Source organism: Myotis brandtii, unplaced genomic scaffold (assembly GCF_000412655.1).
Source record: "Myotis brandtii unplaced genomic scaffold, ASM41265v1 scaffold48, whole genome shotgun sequence".
In the NCBI taxonomy this organism is placed as follows: Eukaryota; Metazoa; Chordata; class Mammalia; order Chiroptera; family Vespertilionidae; genus Myotis; species Myotis brandtii.
The window spans coordinates 179,801-197,717 of NW_005368341.1; the positions used below are offsets into that span (position 1 = coordinate 179,801).

The following is a 17,917-nucleotide window of genomic DNA, read 5'->3' on the forward strand; positions in this document are numbered from 1 at the left end:
CTTGCCCATGGCGAGGTTACTGGTATAAGCCCTAGAAAGCTGATGAAACGTTGCTGATCATTGGATGCATGAACATAAATTGATTTTTTTACAAGTTCAAAGTGAAATGAAAGTAGATTAACTACAGTGGCTAAGAAATTCTTCCATTCGAAATAGATTGAACATATTTTTAAATGAGGGAAACCAAAAGTATTGGTTATAAAGCACCATGGAGCTTGCCATGATTTATATTATAGGAAACTTAAGAACATTCTTTAGTAGAAAACATATCTAATAATCCACAGTGAAATCTGGATGAGGTCTGTAGGATTTGAGGTTAGTAAGAAAGACAACCTGGATAATGAGCCTGTAGGATGACAGAGCATGAGATAAACCAGCAGAAAGTTCTGGAGGATCAATGGGAAGATGGATGGAGCGAAAGATGATTGAGCTGTGAACGGATAGACAGAAGGATGAACAAAGAGCTCATGTTTTCCCATGCTCTGCAACCAGTTAAGGAGAATAAAAATAGTCACTATCCCTAAATGAAATACAAATTCTTTATAGTCTTTGTAGTCTTTTATCTACCATTTCCACAAACTAGCCTCCTTTAGTCAAAGCTATTTTGAAAAAAAAAAAAAGGCTATTCTTACGGTGCTATTTCCCTGTTATTTCAGAAAGTAAATATCAGAATACGCCAAAGGCTAGTGCTGCACCTTTCCTATCCATCGCTTTTGAAATAACAGGTAGGTGAGAATATTTTACATAACATCTCAATCAGAGATTCTCTACAAATTCTCTAATACAATGGTAGAAAATATAGTGATTTATTTCTATGTTGCTAGAAATATATCAAAGCTGTCCCATAAAATATAAATAATTTAATGTTTCTTTGATTATCTATAGCATCATTATATGGATGTAGATTATAGAAAAACGTAAAAATATTTAAAAATTTACTTATGTAAAACTATCACTAGGACCCCACAATTATAAAAACAGATATGTGAAGTTTGGTTGTGAACACTTTGTTGAGATAAATTTATGAAGGTATGAATATTTTTCATAATTTATCATATTTTGAAGCACAGTTCTTTGTGCTCTACTAATATCAATATGGTAAATGAAAAAGGAATTAAATCACACAATGGCTACATTTTAGAAAGAACCCACACTGAGGCAGGAGATGTCAAAAGCACTATAATATAGACAATCCCTGAATGAACCAGACCCTTCTTGGAAATTAGATCTGTGGATATTTTGTGGGAGAGAAGCACTGTTGCCCTGTGAAGTTTCTCTGGATCAGTAGAGTACAAAATAGAAAGAGAGATGCCAAGAGGTTTCAGCCACTGGGATAGAAGCTAATAAAAATGTACCTGCTGGGAATTGGATTAGCTGGTCAGTCGTCTACCCTAGTTGGAATTTTTAGTAGAGGAAGAGCTTACTAATGAGATACCAGGAAGTATTCAACCAAGAAGGTATAAAAGAAATATGTGATGAAGCACCTTGGACATCATGTAAACATGAAAACAGTACTTACACTACCTTTGATTTGTTCAACATTTAGTAAACACTTGCTGTTTAATGTTTGTCCTCTCATTTGTAAAATAGTTCAGTTTAATTAGTCTGAAAATTATCTCTTGAACATATCAAACATGCTTTCTTTAAAACTTTTTCTATTTCAGCAAGAGTTTATATTTACCCCTTAATAAACATTTATTCAAACCTCTGAGTTGGAATAGAGGAAACATAATTTAGTTGTTAAATCAAATGACAAGGGTCATAATTCATGCACATTATTTCAAGTTGGCCACTCATTTCAGAGAACGTATATTATATCTATATTCTCTCTTCTAATAATACAGATAGCTTTAACGTAATTTGAATTTTCATTCTAAGGCTACTTTCAGAAGCACACTAGACTATCAGAAGACCTGGTTTTTATTTCTGCGTGACCCTGTGCCCTTATCCACACTACTTAACTTTTATTTGCCTGAAAAGGCCTACTTAATGACTCTGCAATACGACTGGAAATGGAACAGCAGAATAACTGAATATCATCCTATATAGAACACCTAGACATGCAGACTACAGTATTGTTTTAAATGCTTTTAAGAGCAGAACTGATGTCTTGAAACTAAATGATTCCCCAAAACAAACCAGGAAAAGTGAACTAATGCTTTCTGTGGTCGTCTTTGGGTAGGGATGGTACAGGAAGAGGGTTACACATTAAGGAGACTTGGGGGGAGTGAAGCCCAAAAGGGTCATGACATAAAAGTCTTAGCCAGAGACAGAGAGCACAAGCAGACATGTTGCATTACGCCATCCACCTCAAAGGGCTGTAGCATCAACGAGTGAGCAGAGAAACTCAACTTACCTCTGGAGAGAGATGATCAATAGCAGTCAGCCTCAGCCTCAGGTTGTGGCAAAATCAAATCTCTCCTAAAAATTCCTACTATAGGCCTGTATCCACACTAGTTTAAGTTTCAAATTTATGTTACTTCCATGTGTCCAAAGACCACTGAGAAATTAACATAAAAAATGGTGTCAGGCAAATGGTATCACCGAGTGCCTGACATAAGCAAAAACAAAAATTCTGAAGAGGGAATCCCTTAACCAAGCCACAGGATTTGCCCAGATAAACTGCACCATTAAAAATTGCAGACTACACAAGGAAAGATAATCCATTGTTAACAGGTTTTAAAATGCCCAACAAAGAGTAAGGCTAGACTCGAGGTTGGGAATATTAGAGATAGCAGATAGAGATCATAGAATGCATATGCTAAAACTTATTAAAGATATAAAGGAAAAAATTTAAATATTAGATGTAATGAGTCAATGAAAAAAGAACAGATTAAAAAAGAAATAAGTTCCAAAACAAAAAAGTACTTTAGCTGGAAATAAATACGGTAAATGGAGAGATTAGAGAAATTAAGCTAAACAGTTATTAGCTAACTGAAGATAAATGCAAGAAATTGATTCAGAATGCAACACTGAAAAAAGAAGTTGAAAATATATGTGAAGAAAATAGTTATGCAGATTTAAATAAGAAGATTCAAAATGAGAGAATCAAGGGAAAAGATGAATTTTCTGAACTGATGAAAGACAGGACTGTGCAGAGTCAAGAAGAAAGTTTTCAGGCAGGAGAATAATATATGCACATTTAGGCACAATGTAGTGAGATTACAGCTCATAAAATACAAGAACATATTAAAAAGAATTAGAAGTTAAAACTAACTGCAAAGGAATTAACAAATTAAGAGTGAAATTTCAACAACTGCAAAGAAAGCAAAATAACAAAAATGATGTATTAAAGGTACTGAGAGGAAAATAACTTTCAACTTAAATTATTTATCCAGCTCCCTGTTATTATATTGTGGGCAAAATTAAGACACAAGTAGAAGGGTTTACCTCATTAATCCCTCACTGAAAGAACTGCTAAATGATAATGTTTAGGAAGAAGGAAATTGAAGCCAGAAAGAGAAGAATTCAAGATGTGCAAAGAATTTGGAAAACACCTGGGTAATCTATCCTATATAATAAAAGGCTAATATGCAAATTGACCAATTGGTGGAATGACTGGTCGCTATGACACACACTGATCACCAGGAGGCAGACACTCAATGCAGGAGCTGCCCCCTGATGGTCAGTGCACTCTCACAAGGGGGAGTGCCACTCAGCCAGAAGCCAGGCTCATTGTTGGCGAGTGTAATGGTGGTGGCAGGAGCCTCGCCCTCCTCCATGGCAGTGCTAAGGATGTCTGACTGCTGGCTTAGGCCCAGCTCCCTCAGGGGAGCGGGCCTAAGCTGTCAGTCGGACATCCCCTGAGAGTTTCTGGACTGCGAGAGGGTGCAGGCCAGGCTGAGGGCCCCCCCTCCCTGAGTGCACAAATTTCGTGCACTGGGCCTCCAGTATAACTATAGATCTGTATGAAGCAATGCTGATAAGTTTCATGATTAAACACTGAACAATTAGTTAATGGACAACATTAACATATGACAGGAGGGAGTGGTAAGGAGTATATTTGGGAAAGGGTAGAGATACTAAAAATCCTTATATATAATTAAGTCATTATGCATGTTAAATATTTAAAAATAATTATTGAATCAATAATTATTAATATATAATTATATAATCATAAGAGAGCATAATCAGTTATTAATAATTAAATTATATATACTTCATAATCTAACAGGAAATAAAAAGGACTAAATAAATTCAATTGATTCAATAAGAGGTACTGAATAAGAGAAAAAAACTTTCTTACACATGATCTAATTAATAGCAAATAAAAATTTAGAAATATGGGTTTTAAATGTCAGTCAAAGTTTATTACAGAAAATCATTTTTAAAAATCATTGCTACATCTATGAAACCAGCCAGCTGTATTGTTAGTGTTTACAGTGATCAAAGAGTTTGCATCACTCAGTCTGAACATTGCCCACCGCTGGCAAAACACATAATATGCTAACAGACCACACACATTGTATTTTCCAGGCAGAGCCCTCTTCACATACAACATACCAATGAAGATTTTTTTTTCTCGAGGAAATAATGTGAGACTGACTGAAGTTGTATATGTACACAATGCTAAAACTATTCAGAAGTTTGAATGGTTAGATTGGTTAAATGGCATCAGATAGAAAATTTTCTTGAATGATAAAAAATGACCAAAATTTTCTTCAGTATATTTAGAGCAAAGGTTAATCTCCACAAACTTAATACATAATAAAAATTATATTGCCAAATTGGTACTGTTAAATGAAGCATGAAAATGATTGCAAACTTAAAGCTAAAGGAGAAAATTCTGAAACATCTGAAAATTCATTAGCATTTCAAACCTATCTCTCTTTCTATTATTCTATTTTTTTCCAGTTTGCTAAAGGGAAAGATGAATGACATTGGCATTATTACCTAGCCAAAGGTAATAAAGACAAAGGAATCATTACCGAGAGAAGATAATAAAATTTATCATGTGTGTTGATGTCTTGGACAAAGTCATACATGATGTGTTGATAAAATATCTGAGTGACATTAAACTAATAAGGATAACACATTGGATAATAATCTTATGACACAAAAATATATTAATAGGCTAAAAACAGTGGAATTTCTCCCACAATGTGAAATCTAATGAAATACTTACAAATACCGACATGTGTCCTGAGTTCCCACTTTGAAAGAGAATCATAGTAACAATGATGAGGATGATATGGTGATGGTGACAATATTGATTGCATTTATAAGGCACTATGTTAATTACTTGGTTGCTGTGAAAATTAAATGCTTAATGTGGGGAACAACCAGTTGGAATCAATGACTTCATGTTAAACTCATTCTGTGTCTGTAATCACAAGTGTTCCTCTCCTGCACATCACTCACAATCTGATGAATGAAGGGCTGCAGATTTGGACATCTCACTTGGTATTCCTTCATTAACTCAATAAATATTTATTGAACAACTGTTAGGTTGTATCAGTCATTTAGATGTTGAAGGTAGAATGTTTAACAAAGCAGACTTGACCCCTGTCCTCTGCGAGCAGCCTTGTATTTATGGCTTTGCTACTGGAGGTTCAGGACTAACCCTTCCCAAGGCGGATATGGAGAGACTTCCCCAGACATCCCAGTTTGGGGCTCTTCTGTGAAGCCCTGGAAGCACACTATAAACCACGGTTCATCCTAAGTAAAGAACCCGCACCCTTACTCACTGGGTGAATTATTTTTCTGGAAAGCACATACCCTCAAAATGCAGGTAAGAATCACCTGGATGATTTAAGGAAATGCAAAACCTCCTGGATGTTATCCATTGAGGTTGTGATGCTATAGTTCTGGAATGGGTACAGGAATCTCTGTCCTTTTAATGAGCACCATTATAATTATAATCAGGAGTTGATTTTACTGTAAGGCTCATGAGAGTCCTCTTAATAAAAGGCTCTTTGCAAAGCTTTGGGAGAAACTGGGATAGGGACAGGGAAGTCCATGTTTTCTGAGTCCAAGGCTTATGCATTTTAGGGACCCCTTATTGTTAAAAACAAACAAACAAAACCACACACACACAATCCAAACAAAAATCACTACAATCTCTGCCAGGGTCTCCGAAGGAGCCTTTGCATGTGAAATATTCTGAACCTTAAGCTTCATGGGGGCATCTCAATAAATCTGTCCCAAATTCTTATGTTAGAATTTTGGCCTCTTTTAAAGCCAAAGACAATTCCTACTTTAAGATGAAAAACAGAAGCACAGACATTTCTGTCTTGAAAAGGCCTCTTTCCCACAGTTCTGGAGGTGTATCTGTGGAAAACAGAGCGCCTGGGAAAAGTCGCTAATCTTCAGAGTGATTGGCAATGTCAGTTCTAATATCGGTTTTATTTATACTCACTGAGCCTTGCTTTTAGGTTCCAGAGCTGTGAGCCTTTAGAAAGCCGTTATACCTTGCTAGTCATTAAGCTAGGAAATTGAAGAGGAAGAACACCTAACACTCACAGATACTGTTTCATCTTACTTCATACCTGTAACGCAAGACAGAAAGAAGCCATAGCTGTTAGTTAATGACCTTCCATTAATGAAAGAAGAATGGGGGATAAAATGTCACAAAACCTGACACCGTTGAGTGACTGTAGTATGTGTGATTTTTGTAACCCTTAAGCACTGATTTCATCGAGTCGGTTATGGATGAGTGATAGCACCAGGAGGGATTTTGAAATGAGCACTCAGGGATGCGCACTGGTGAATGAATAGCATTTTTTCCAAGGCACACTCCTGCTATCTAAGAATGTAAAAGAAATGGTTTGTGGCTGCCTGTTCCCTGCCTTGCTGATGATTGCTCAACAGGGAGTAGCTACTCTCACCAGTGTTAACAGAGGAGTACAAACTACATTGTGGAACTCATTAATATTTATTCCTTCTAAAAGCAATGGGCAATAAAAAGGGAAATAAACCAGGGAGAATAGCAATGGGAAAGGAAGCCATGGCAACAGATTTGTCTTGGAAAGGTTGCACCATTTGTACACAAAAATACACTAAAAATTCAAGGATCCATGTTATTATGTTATTAGTCTGGAATCCACTAAAAAATGCTTGTTATTGGGTGAACTAATCTGTGAAAAAATATCTACATTAAACACAATTCAAGAATTCAAAGTAGCCACCCATATTGTAGTATTATATGCATTTAATGTACCTCTTCACTATGTCACATTTTTAACAATAAACAAAGCTATACAGTATCAGAGCCTGTGCTGTATCCTCTATGGACACAAACTTTCTCTAACCGAAGGATTACCTCTGTTGCAACAGAGACCAGTGACATCTCTGGTCCTTTTCTTCTGCTGCTCCTCCATTTTCTGCTTTGAAATGCTTCCAGCATTATCTCAGCTCTTCACATATCTCAGCCTGTTTCAAATAATCCTTTTTACACTGTGAGACCTCAATAATCTTTCTTCATCCAAAGCCTATAACCTTCTTATACTACATCACACAGTTTACCATGGGATTACATATAGTTCTATTCTTTTGCAATTACCTCATGAATATTCAGACCAACTCCCCAAGATTTTAAGCTTCCGAGGAGGCCATAGCATTTTCCCCACCTAAACTTTATTATTATCCGTCATTCTTCGCATACGTCTGGGTACATTTGCTAATTGTGTCATTTAGAAGTATCTTTAAGAAAGACAGAGAAAGCCCTTCAATATGAGAAGGTTGACTTCCTAGACATCTAATTTATAGTATTTCCTTTCGGATTAATCTATCTGCCTCACTAACTTCATTTTTTCCTCCTGTGCTTTCCTCTGCAAAGGCTTAATGAGATACCATATGTAAAACATCTTAGCATAAGGCCTTGCACTTAGTATATGCCAAATGAACGTTAATTGCTTTTGTTTACTTTTCTGGTTAAATTGAGAAAAAGGGAGGAATTTGTAAAAATAATAGTTTTACTCCAAATCTTCTGCACATTGGAAAGACATAATTGTATGCTGGCCTTGCCAGCTGAGAAACAATGGAGGATGTATAATTCATGGAGTCTCTTTATAATGTTCCAAAATCCTAGTGTGTGCTTGCATTATATCTTGCTCCTTTCTTGGAAAAGGCAGACTTTCTCTGCATTACTCCAGAGTAGGAAGAAACATAACTAATTTACTTCTGTACTTATGGGAGACAGAACCATTTCAGCTTCCCTTACTTGGTGATGCTGAATCCATGAGAAGTCTAAGTAGCATCTGTTGCCAAAGGATTCTTGCAATAGGCCTTGGATTGTTTGGTTGCTCTAAAAATACTTTCGCCATTGCTCAACCTGAGAATGCCACACTGGTCTCTCTGCGCCTTACATTACACAGGATTTCTGGGCATCTAAAACCACATTGGTTAAGCATTATGCCTTGTAGGCCCTAACTCTTTTTTACAAAGCAATATTAATGAATAGATGCAGAGAAAAGAATTGTTAGGAAAGAGTCTTGTTTTTTGTTGTTGTTTGGTTTTTTTAACAGTTTCTCCGCTAGGTCTGGTTAGAAAGAGCTGGATCTAGTAAGTTCATACTCCATTGGGAATCCCAGAAGTACTTTGAGAATAAAAGGTCATGTTCTTCACTAAGAAAGCTGTCAATGAATTTTTCTCCGTCTTCCAAAAATCCATAGCAAGTGGGTAAAAGCAAAGAAACTAACATGTTGTGATAGGTAGTGTTTTCTCGTTAATACATGACTAAATGGATAATAAGAGAATAATTTTCCCAGACATACTGAGACAATAAATGTCAGAGGACAGACTCAAAGCCAGTGTTTTGACTCCAAAGTCTATTCTATCCAGTCATACCGCTACTGCTCTGTGAATTTGCATCAGAGTAAATAATTGAGTGGCTGTCTACAACTTTATAAAAATCATTGGAAGTAAGTGCATTATGTCAAATTATCTTATGATATTGCTGTTGCAAAAATAAATTAAAATGGCAAAGAGATCTGCCTCTTATTACAGAAAATGGAAGGAAACTAAGCATAGTTTAAGTGCTTTTTAGAATTCAACTCAAGTTCATTCCCTGAGATGGTTCTTAGGTCAAAGTGGAGTCTTGTCCTTGTTTATTTGAACAAGTCTGGTGTTGAATCATATGAAATTCATATTTTTGTAGGTCAAGAGCTGTTGATTAGTGGAAATTTCATATGATTCAACTGAATAGGGACAGCTACTGTGTTGTATCAAGTCACCTGGTATTAACTACACTCCACCCGAGGCTTTTCACTGTCAGAATCAAGCCCGCAGCTACTGACTGGCTATGAATTAATTGTAGTCACTGTTTCCTTGTGAACAATATGCGCTTGTGGTGTATGTGGTGTGCTTTCTAGAGAGAAGTTATTGTCTTCCATAAAATATGTAGATTTCCGCTTACTACATACTTTTTATAGAATGATAACTCATATCTGATGGCTTGAGAGTGACTTGAATTCATTAAGCAGTTTTGACTCTATGTGCCCTTAGGAAAGAAATCTGCATTCAATGGTGTGATTTTTAATACTCACCTATGTCCCACTTTGTTTTATGGAAATGCATACAATAAAGGGAAATACAGTGATTTTAAGGATAAATGGATGAGGAATATGGGGCAAAGAAAAAATGCCAGTAGAATAAGAACACCAACCCAATAGTGAATATAATAAAGGTAATGTACAAAATGTGTGTCATAAAAGCCTTTCAATTTCTTGATCTAGGACCACAAGTTTTGACTCAAATAGCCAATGCAAAGAGGCACTCTACATTAATTATGAAATTCACACTGTCCATTAGACAAGAGAAACCAGTTGTAAAGGAGAAGCCCAACAATTTCTGGGTTTAGGGTCAGAAAGAAAATTCACAAGTAGTCCTTCATAGAGAGGAAACTAACTATGCTGAATTACAATCTCATTCACCTCTTTACAATAAATACCACAATGAATTGTATAAGGAAGCTTTTGCTTTTAGCAGTTTTCTTCAATGTAGGCCACTAGCATAAATATGAAAATGTAACTCAGGAAAAGAAAATTAGTGGGGGTTAATATGATACAGTACAGATTTATAGGTCTCTGCTAAGCGTGATAACCCGGGGATAGAGTTGGGATATCTAAATGAATGAATGTACAGCTTTGCCCTCAGGCAACTCTCCTCAGAGCTTTGATAGATACTGAGAGGCAGAGAGTTCCCTTACATCCCCTGACACAAGGATCTGGAATACTGCTATTTTGGTTTCTATTTAGTTGCAGTTAAATGCAGAGACACATTTTCCAGCCATCATCTAGCTGAGGATAGGATTAGCATCCTTAAAAGAAAATCAAAAGGCTTGACAAAGACATAAACTTGAATAACATATTATCCCACTTGGAACTGGGAGATGAGTCCAGGCCTAACTAGATGCAGGGCAGAGGAAAGGTTTAGGCACAGATACAGGGAAATCAAAGGCCCATACATCCTTCCATAGCTCATAGCCCATAGCAAAAATCTGAAACAGATGCAAGTGATAACCAGTTTCAACTAAATGTCATCCCTTAGAAGAAGCAGTTTAATTTTCTGGTATCTTCTTCAAGATAAAATGACTTTAAAGTCTAAATCTATGGAACTAATTGAGTTAGTTAACTTGAAGTAACAATGATAATAATGAGGAGCATTAGGAAGATGATACATAGACAATACATGTGAGACACTTTTATGTTTCTTTGCTTATTAGACCCTCACTACAAGCCTATGAGGTAAGTACTATTATTATGTAATACTGAGGTACAGAGAAGTTAAATAATTGTATGAAAGCATATAGCTAGTAAATATCAGAACCGGAATTGTGAGTCAGAAAGTCTAGCTCCTCAGCTTGTGCCCCTAATCATAAATTAGGGTTATTAACTGTAAGCAAGTTTGATGTTGGAGAAAAGCTACCTCCTTTCTAAGTGGTTTTAGAATATGTGCTTTTCTTGCAAATAATAAATACATCTCAGGGCCAATGGTCTGTTAATATCATCCTCATTGAATGACAACAAAACTATACATGTATGATGATGCTCATGCTTCTATTTTATATATCAGAAAAATCTTGTATTCGCTTATTTGTTCAACCAATATTTACTGAGAGCCTTCTATTCTAGGTGCTCTTCTAAATGTTGAAAATAAAGAAGTGAACAACACAGACAAGATCCTTGCTATCACAGAGTTTATACTTTAATGGAGAGAGACAAGAGTATAAGAAAATAAATAAATAAACAAATTATCAGATAGCAATAAGTTCTATGCAGAGAATTGAAATAGTATGAAATGAGAGAGAATGACTGGAAAATTATATTATTTGTATCACCAGGGTATTTATTTGGCTTCCCAGATTTATATACCTAGCCTAAAAAATTTCCCCTGAGGAACAAACTCATATATTGATCTTTCTATTTTACATCTCCAATCATATCAGTCAGGTATGCTTGTTTCCCCTCCACACACTCTTGTAATGGCAGAATAAATAAAAGTTTTAAAACAACATCACAGTACATATATCCAAATTGATAAGCTCCATGATCTGTTGGATAGATGTGTTAAAATAAATCCATTAAAGCTACTCAGGTGGCAGAATCACTAACAGAATAGGCAACACATAAGTGTTCAGTAAATATTTATTGAGTAAGTAATGACCCCCAAGGGTTGATACATATGATTACTAGCTAATTGCTAACTGGCAAATTTTCTTCCTCTGGTAGACAGAGAGATGAAAGTTCTAAGATACACATATTTAGAAATGTATCACAAAACCCGGTAAGTTCATATTTTAAAAAATCAGAAAAGCGAACATATTATTAGGTTTCTGCTTCCAGCCATAATTGAGTAACTGGAACTTTCTCAATAAGAATAATTATGAAGTGGGGCAAAATATGCAAAACAACTGTTTTTAGATATTAAGCAGCAAGCTTCAGAAAACTGATTATCACTGTGAAGTGATCAATCATTTATGTTTTCTACTAGAGGCTCTTTACAAACACAGAGCTGGAAAAGTGGAGGCAAACCCAGCATCAGGACTTTCTGAACTAAGGAGTCAGAAATCTAAGTTCCAGGTTGCTGAAGTGGCTGAAAATTTCAGGGCAGGGTACATGCCAGGGGATCTGCACTGGGAGGGGTGGGGTGGAGTCCAGGAGTCTAAGTGGGGATACACCATGAGTCCTTGGCCCAGGCCTGAGCTGTACAGGTGCAGATTGAGACTGTAAAGTATAGCGGAGATCCTGTGCTGTAAGGCTGTGCTGAAAGGTGACAGTATAGGTAGGGCAATGCTGGGAGATGTCAGAAGAGTTCTAGCCCTTCCTGTGGTTCTTCGGAGTAAGAACCACACTGTCACAGCCAAGTTTAAACCTGAACCAGTTCAACACAGGATGACACAGAAACATTAAAGCTGAGGGAATTCATTATTAAACAGTTAAGAGTGTAGATTGTGGAGATGGAGTCCCATGATCTTGGCCAGATTATTTAACTTCTCTGTGAATCTGTTTCCTTCTCTAGAAAATAGGGATAATAAAACTTATAAACATTTTAAATGACAGAATCCATGCACTGAACTTAAACCATGCCAGGCATATACTAAGTTTTCAATAATTCTGAGTAGAGCCCATGTTTTAGAATAAATTCTCCTTTAACAAGATGTATGTAATTCAGCAATAGTGCTGCGAGAAGAAGATGCTCCCATAATGATAGCTTAGACTTTGGAAAAGAGAAAATCCTCCAGGCCCCAGTTGTCTACCTTCTCCCGGAATAACATCCAAATTTCCTTTCTGGGGAAGTCTGTGGAGCCCCCTCCATTTCCTCAGCTCCAGAGAGCTTTGTCCAGTGGAACCAAAACCTTTAGTCTTGAGGAAAGACCTGGCCAGATTATTTAACTTCTCTGTGAATCTGTTTCCTTCTCTAGAAAATAGGGATAATAAAACTTATAAACATTTTAAATGACAAGCCCTAATCCAAATGAAACCAAACCTGAAAAGTTCAAAACAATCTGCCAGCAATTTAACTGTTTGACAGAAAGAAAAAAAAAACCTTAGAAAGTAAAATGGCATAATCCAGATTCTCTACAACATACCACTCACAATGTCCAGTATATGATAAAAAAAAGTTACTCCACATGCAAAGTAGTAGAATGAAGAGACCAATTACAAGAAGAAAGCATTCAGTAGAAATATAACTTGAGAGGACCCAGATATTAGAATGAGTAGACAAAGACTTTAAGAAGCCATTGTACATATGTTGAAAAACTTAAAAGATTGTCTAGGGGAGTAAACAGATGGGAGTATGAGGAGACAACAAGCATTATAAGAATCTGGAATTTCAAGAATTTAAAAAATCTGCAACAAAAATTCACCCAGTGGACTTTTGGAGATTGCAAAAGAAAGATCTCAATAGAAATGATTGGATGTGAGTAGAGAAAAAGGGTTATTGATCTCAAAGACAAATCAATAGATATTATCATATCTGAAGAACAGTGAGAAAGATGATTAAGGGAAGAGAGTCTAAGTGAATGATGAAGTAATATCCAGGTGTCTATGTATTAATGATATTACAGTAGAGAAGAGAGTTATCTGACAGAAAACATATTTGAAGAAATAATGGTCAAAATGTCTCAAATTTGTTGAAAAAGAAGCTATCAAATTTCAGATCTAAGAAGCGCAACAAGCAGAATAAAATAAGAACAACTACAGCAAAAATATACTCAAATTGCTAACCACTAAAGATAAAAAGAAAATTCTTAAAGCTGCCAGAGGAAAAAACCATGATGTGTACACATGAATAAAGATAGCAAATGTGGATTGAAATCTCATTAGAAGCAATGAAGGCCATAAAACAATGCGTTTGCTGAAAAAAAACTGTCAGATTTCTACATCCAGCAAAAATATTCTTCAACACAGGATGACACAGAAACATTAAAGCTGAGGGAATTCATTATTAAACAGTTAAGAGTGTAGATTGTGGAGATGGAGTCCCATGATCTTGGCCAGATTATTTAACTTCTCTGTGAATCTGTTTCCTTCTCTAGAAAATAGGGATAATAAAACTTATAAACATTTTAAATGACAGAATCCATGCACTGAACTTAAACCATGCCAGGCATATACTAAGTTTTCAATAATTCTGAGTAGAGCCCATGTTTTAGAATAAATTCTCCTTTAACAAGATGTATGTAATTCAGCAATAGTGCTGCGAGAAGAAGATGCTCCCATAATGATAGCTTAGACTTTGGAAAAGAGAAAATCCTCCAGGCCCCAGTTGTCTACCTTCTCCCGGAATAACATCCAAATTTCCTTTCTGGGGAAGTCTGTGGAGCCCCCTCCATTTCCTCAGCTCCAGAGAGCTTTGTCCAGTGGAACCAAAACCTTTAGTCTTGAGGAAAGACCAGCTTCCTTTCTCATGTTTGTGGCTTTTTAGATCTATTTAGTGCCATCTGGCCTAATGTCAGTCTTTATAAATGAATGTGGCCTCCAAACTGAAATGCCACTGAGCCCATTGGGAAACTTCCCCTGACCTGAGAAAGAGCTGAAAAAGCCGTAGCCAAGAGGGTTCATCGATGACTCTATCAATAACAGAGACAAATCATCTTGACATAAGAACACAAGAACCAAGCAAAATCCATAGAGCCCAGATCCCTAGTTTTGGATTCACTTCTAAGTATCCTCTTAAGAGCTCTTCACGGGTTGTATGCCACCTGGTCCCTCATCAAGGTGAAGCCAGAGGCTTAAAGCCCATCCCCCTACCCCTTGCCTGTAGTTCCTCCTTGCTTGGGTTGTAATGCTGACATCTTTCCCCTTCACATTCAGCAATTCTTTGTGTCAGTCTTAACGGATTTTAAAACATGTAGCTCTACATTAAACTTTGAATGATGTATAATATTACAGCACAAGTTCATTCCATTTAAAAAAAACACTAAGAGTAGCTTTTGGGTTAAACAGAAAGTCAGCAGAGTGCAAGAAGACCCCGCACCATGTGCACTGTTGTAGATTCTCACTTTTTGCAGACTAGAGGGAAAAAACCTGAAAATATATGAGAATATGAAACTTAATAATAATACGTGTGATTAGGAGTTAGGTTTTTAAATTGTAAAAAAAAAGATTTGGAGAAAAAGTAATGAGGCAATAAATATGATACTTAAAATGCCATTAAAATGCAAAAGATAATAAAAGGTAAGATTTTGAATGATTACAATAGGCTAGAAGTTGACAGAGACATAAATATAAAAGATATAAAGCTGAGATTAAAAAGTTAAAATCTGTGAGATAAAATGTAAGGGGTTCAATAACAATAAAAATTCAACTTAAAATGGAATTAAAACCTTTTGGCAATTTTTTCCCTCTGTTTATTTAAGATCAGGAAAAGCGCCCTAACTGATTTGGCTCAGTGGATAGAGCATCAGCTTGCGGAGTGAAGGGTCCCAGGTTCGATTCCAGTCAAGGGCATGTACCTTGGTTGCGGGCACATCCCCAGTAGGGGGTGTGCAGGAGGCCGCTGATAGATGTTTCTCTCTCATCAATGTTTCTAACTCTCTATCCCTCTCCCTTCCTCTCTGTGAAAATCAATAAAAATATATTTTTAAAAAAGATCAGGAAAAGGGATTCTGCACTTATATAAATAGAAATTTTGATAAAAGAATGGAAAATTTTAGAAAAAAAGTCTTATAGAAATAAGCTATGGTCAGACCATGATTGTGGTAGCAATCTGTTACAGAGAAACTTGAGTGAGTGCAAATTTAGCTCAGATATATTTTTCTAGAAGACAAACGGAAAAGTTGATAAAATATGCCAGTGAATATGGTCACATACCAGACTATGCTTAAGTCGTTATTCACAAATTATTTCTTCAGTATTCCCTCAAGTTTGATGTTATAGACTAAGTTGTGTGGTCCTTCCCTGCTTCTCCCAAATCAATATGTCGATGCCCTAATCCTCAGTGTGACTTATTTTAGAGACAGAGTTTAAAGAGATAGTGGAGGTAAATGAGGTGAGGCTCTAATTCAATATGACTGGTTTCTTTATAAGAAGAGAAGAGACACAGTAGATGTGCAAGAACAGAGAAAAGGCCATGTAAGGACATAGTGAGAAGGCAGCCAGAGAGACCTCAGAGAAACCAACCCTGCTGGCACCTAGATCTTGGACTTCCAGCCTCCAGAACTGTGAGAAAATATATTTCTGTTGTTGAAGCCACCCAGGCTGTGGTCTTTTGTTATGGCAGCCCTAGCAGACTAATACACGTAGTCGTCAGAATAGTTATATTTGGAGTAAGGTTCTCTGCCATTATATTGTGGAAAAAATACAGGTTCCAAACCGCTTATTTTAATTTAGAATATCTATTAATGTTCTTTTCCTAGGTGGGGACATTGTAAATGAGAATTTGAGTCAATAATGGAGTGTTGCTGGAAGATTTCCGTGTGTGTTGTACATAGACTGTTCTACAACACGTCCTGTTCCAAAACTCCATATTTGCAATGTTGCAACAGATGGTGCAGCCAGGTAGTAGGGGAGTGATGTCCCCATCAAGCTGTCGATACAGTTTGTGGAATTTAAATCCTGACAATGATTGGCATTGCTACAAAGATGTATATTTTGAAATCCCACATATTTTTAAATGTTCTTATATGAATCAGGGTCAACAAGAGAAGTTTTTTGGCATGTTTGTTCCTATAAATACTTAAAAGGATAGCACAGTTCTGTTATTCGTGTCAAGACCTGGGATTGTTGTTTTCAGGGCAATGTGGCATTGTGAGCATAGGCATATGGACCTCTCTCTGTAATTCCCTAGAATGACCAACAGAAGATACAAATAGGGAAGCCCGCATCAGTTCTGGAAACAAGGAGAGAGCCCATCCACAGGGTAGACCCTTAGAAGAGTTTCTATTTGCTAAGACGATATTGACATAAGAATGAAGGGAAGGGGGCACTGAGGCAAAGGAACAATGCTGTACGGTTGAGTATAATTTCTGGGAGAAGTACGAAGGGATTCTGACAGGACTCTCCCTGGCACCAAAACTCAAGGCAAATAAAAGCTGAAGACAAGGCCCATATCTGGGTGCCCTCCTGACTCTGCTAACAGATGGCATACCAGCTGCACAGTGGGCTGAGTTCTTTATAGAGAGGAGATGGCTTCCTTGGAGTCTGTATTGTTTACAAGTGTTAGCATTAGTGTTCATGTGCTAGTTCCTTTCCCACCACCAATTTCCTCAACACCTATAACTGAAAAGTTAAAACTAGCACACACTAGAGGCCCAGTGCACAAAACTCATGCACTCGGGGCATAGAGGAGGGGGTCCCTCAGCCCATCTGCATCCTCTTACAGTCTGGGAGCCCTCAGTCGGATATCCTTAGCGCTGCCGTGGAGATGGGAGAGACTCCCGCCACCGTCACTGCGCTTGCCAGCCATGAGCCCAGCTTCTGGCTGAGCGGCACTTCCCCTGTGGGAGCGCACTGACCACTAGGGGCCAGCTTCTGCATTGAGTGTCTGCCCCCTGGTGGTCACTGCATGTCATAGCGACGGATCCTTCCACTGTTTGGTCAATTTGCATATTAGCCTTTTATTATATAGAATATAGATATCTACACTAATAAAAGACAAAGATGCTAATTAACCATACCTTCGCTATGCCCACCAGCTCAGAGCGATTATATGCAAATTAACCAAACCAAGATGGCGGTTAATTTGCATATACCGGCTGGGAGCGAAGACTGAAGACAACATAGAAGGAAGCGAAGAGCTGCAGAAGGGAACAAAGTAGACGCGGCGGAGGTGGGAGCGAAGTCTGCCTCAGTGGGTTTCACTCCCTTCTCTGCTTTGCTCCAGCCACAGGAAGCCCTATTCTTGCAGCAATCTTCCTGCAACAGGCCTCTAGTGTGTGTGTGTGTATATATATATACATATATATATATACACACACACACACACACACACACACACACACACTAGAGGCCCGGTGCACAAAAATTTGTGC

At 37.2% G+C, this 17,917-nt stretch overlaps 1 protein-coding gene across 1 annotated transcript in view; it reads left to right on the forward strand.

Annotated features, from left to right (window-relative positions):
• THSD7A (thrombospondin, type I, domain containing 7A) overlaps positions 1–17,917 on the forward strand; it is a 209,454-nt gene that overhangs the window by 36,216 nt on the left and 155,321 nt on the right. The window contains exon 4 of the mRNA XM_014547652.1: positions 657–725. Within this exon, the coding sequence (XP_014403138.1) occupies positions 657–725 (69 nt within the window). The remainder of the gene's footprint in view (positions 1–656; positions 726–17,917) is intronic.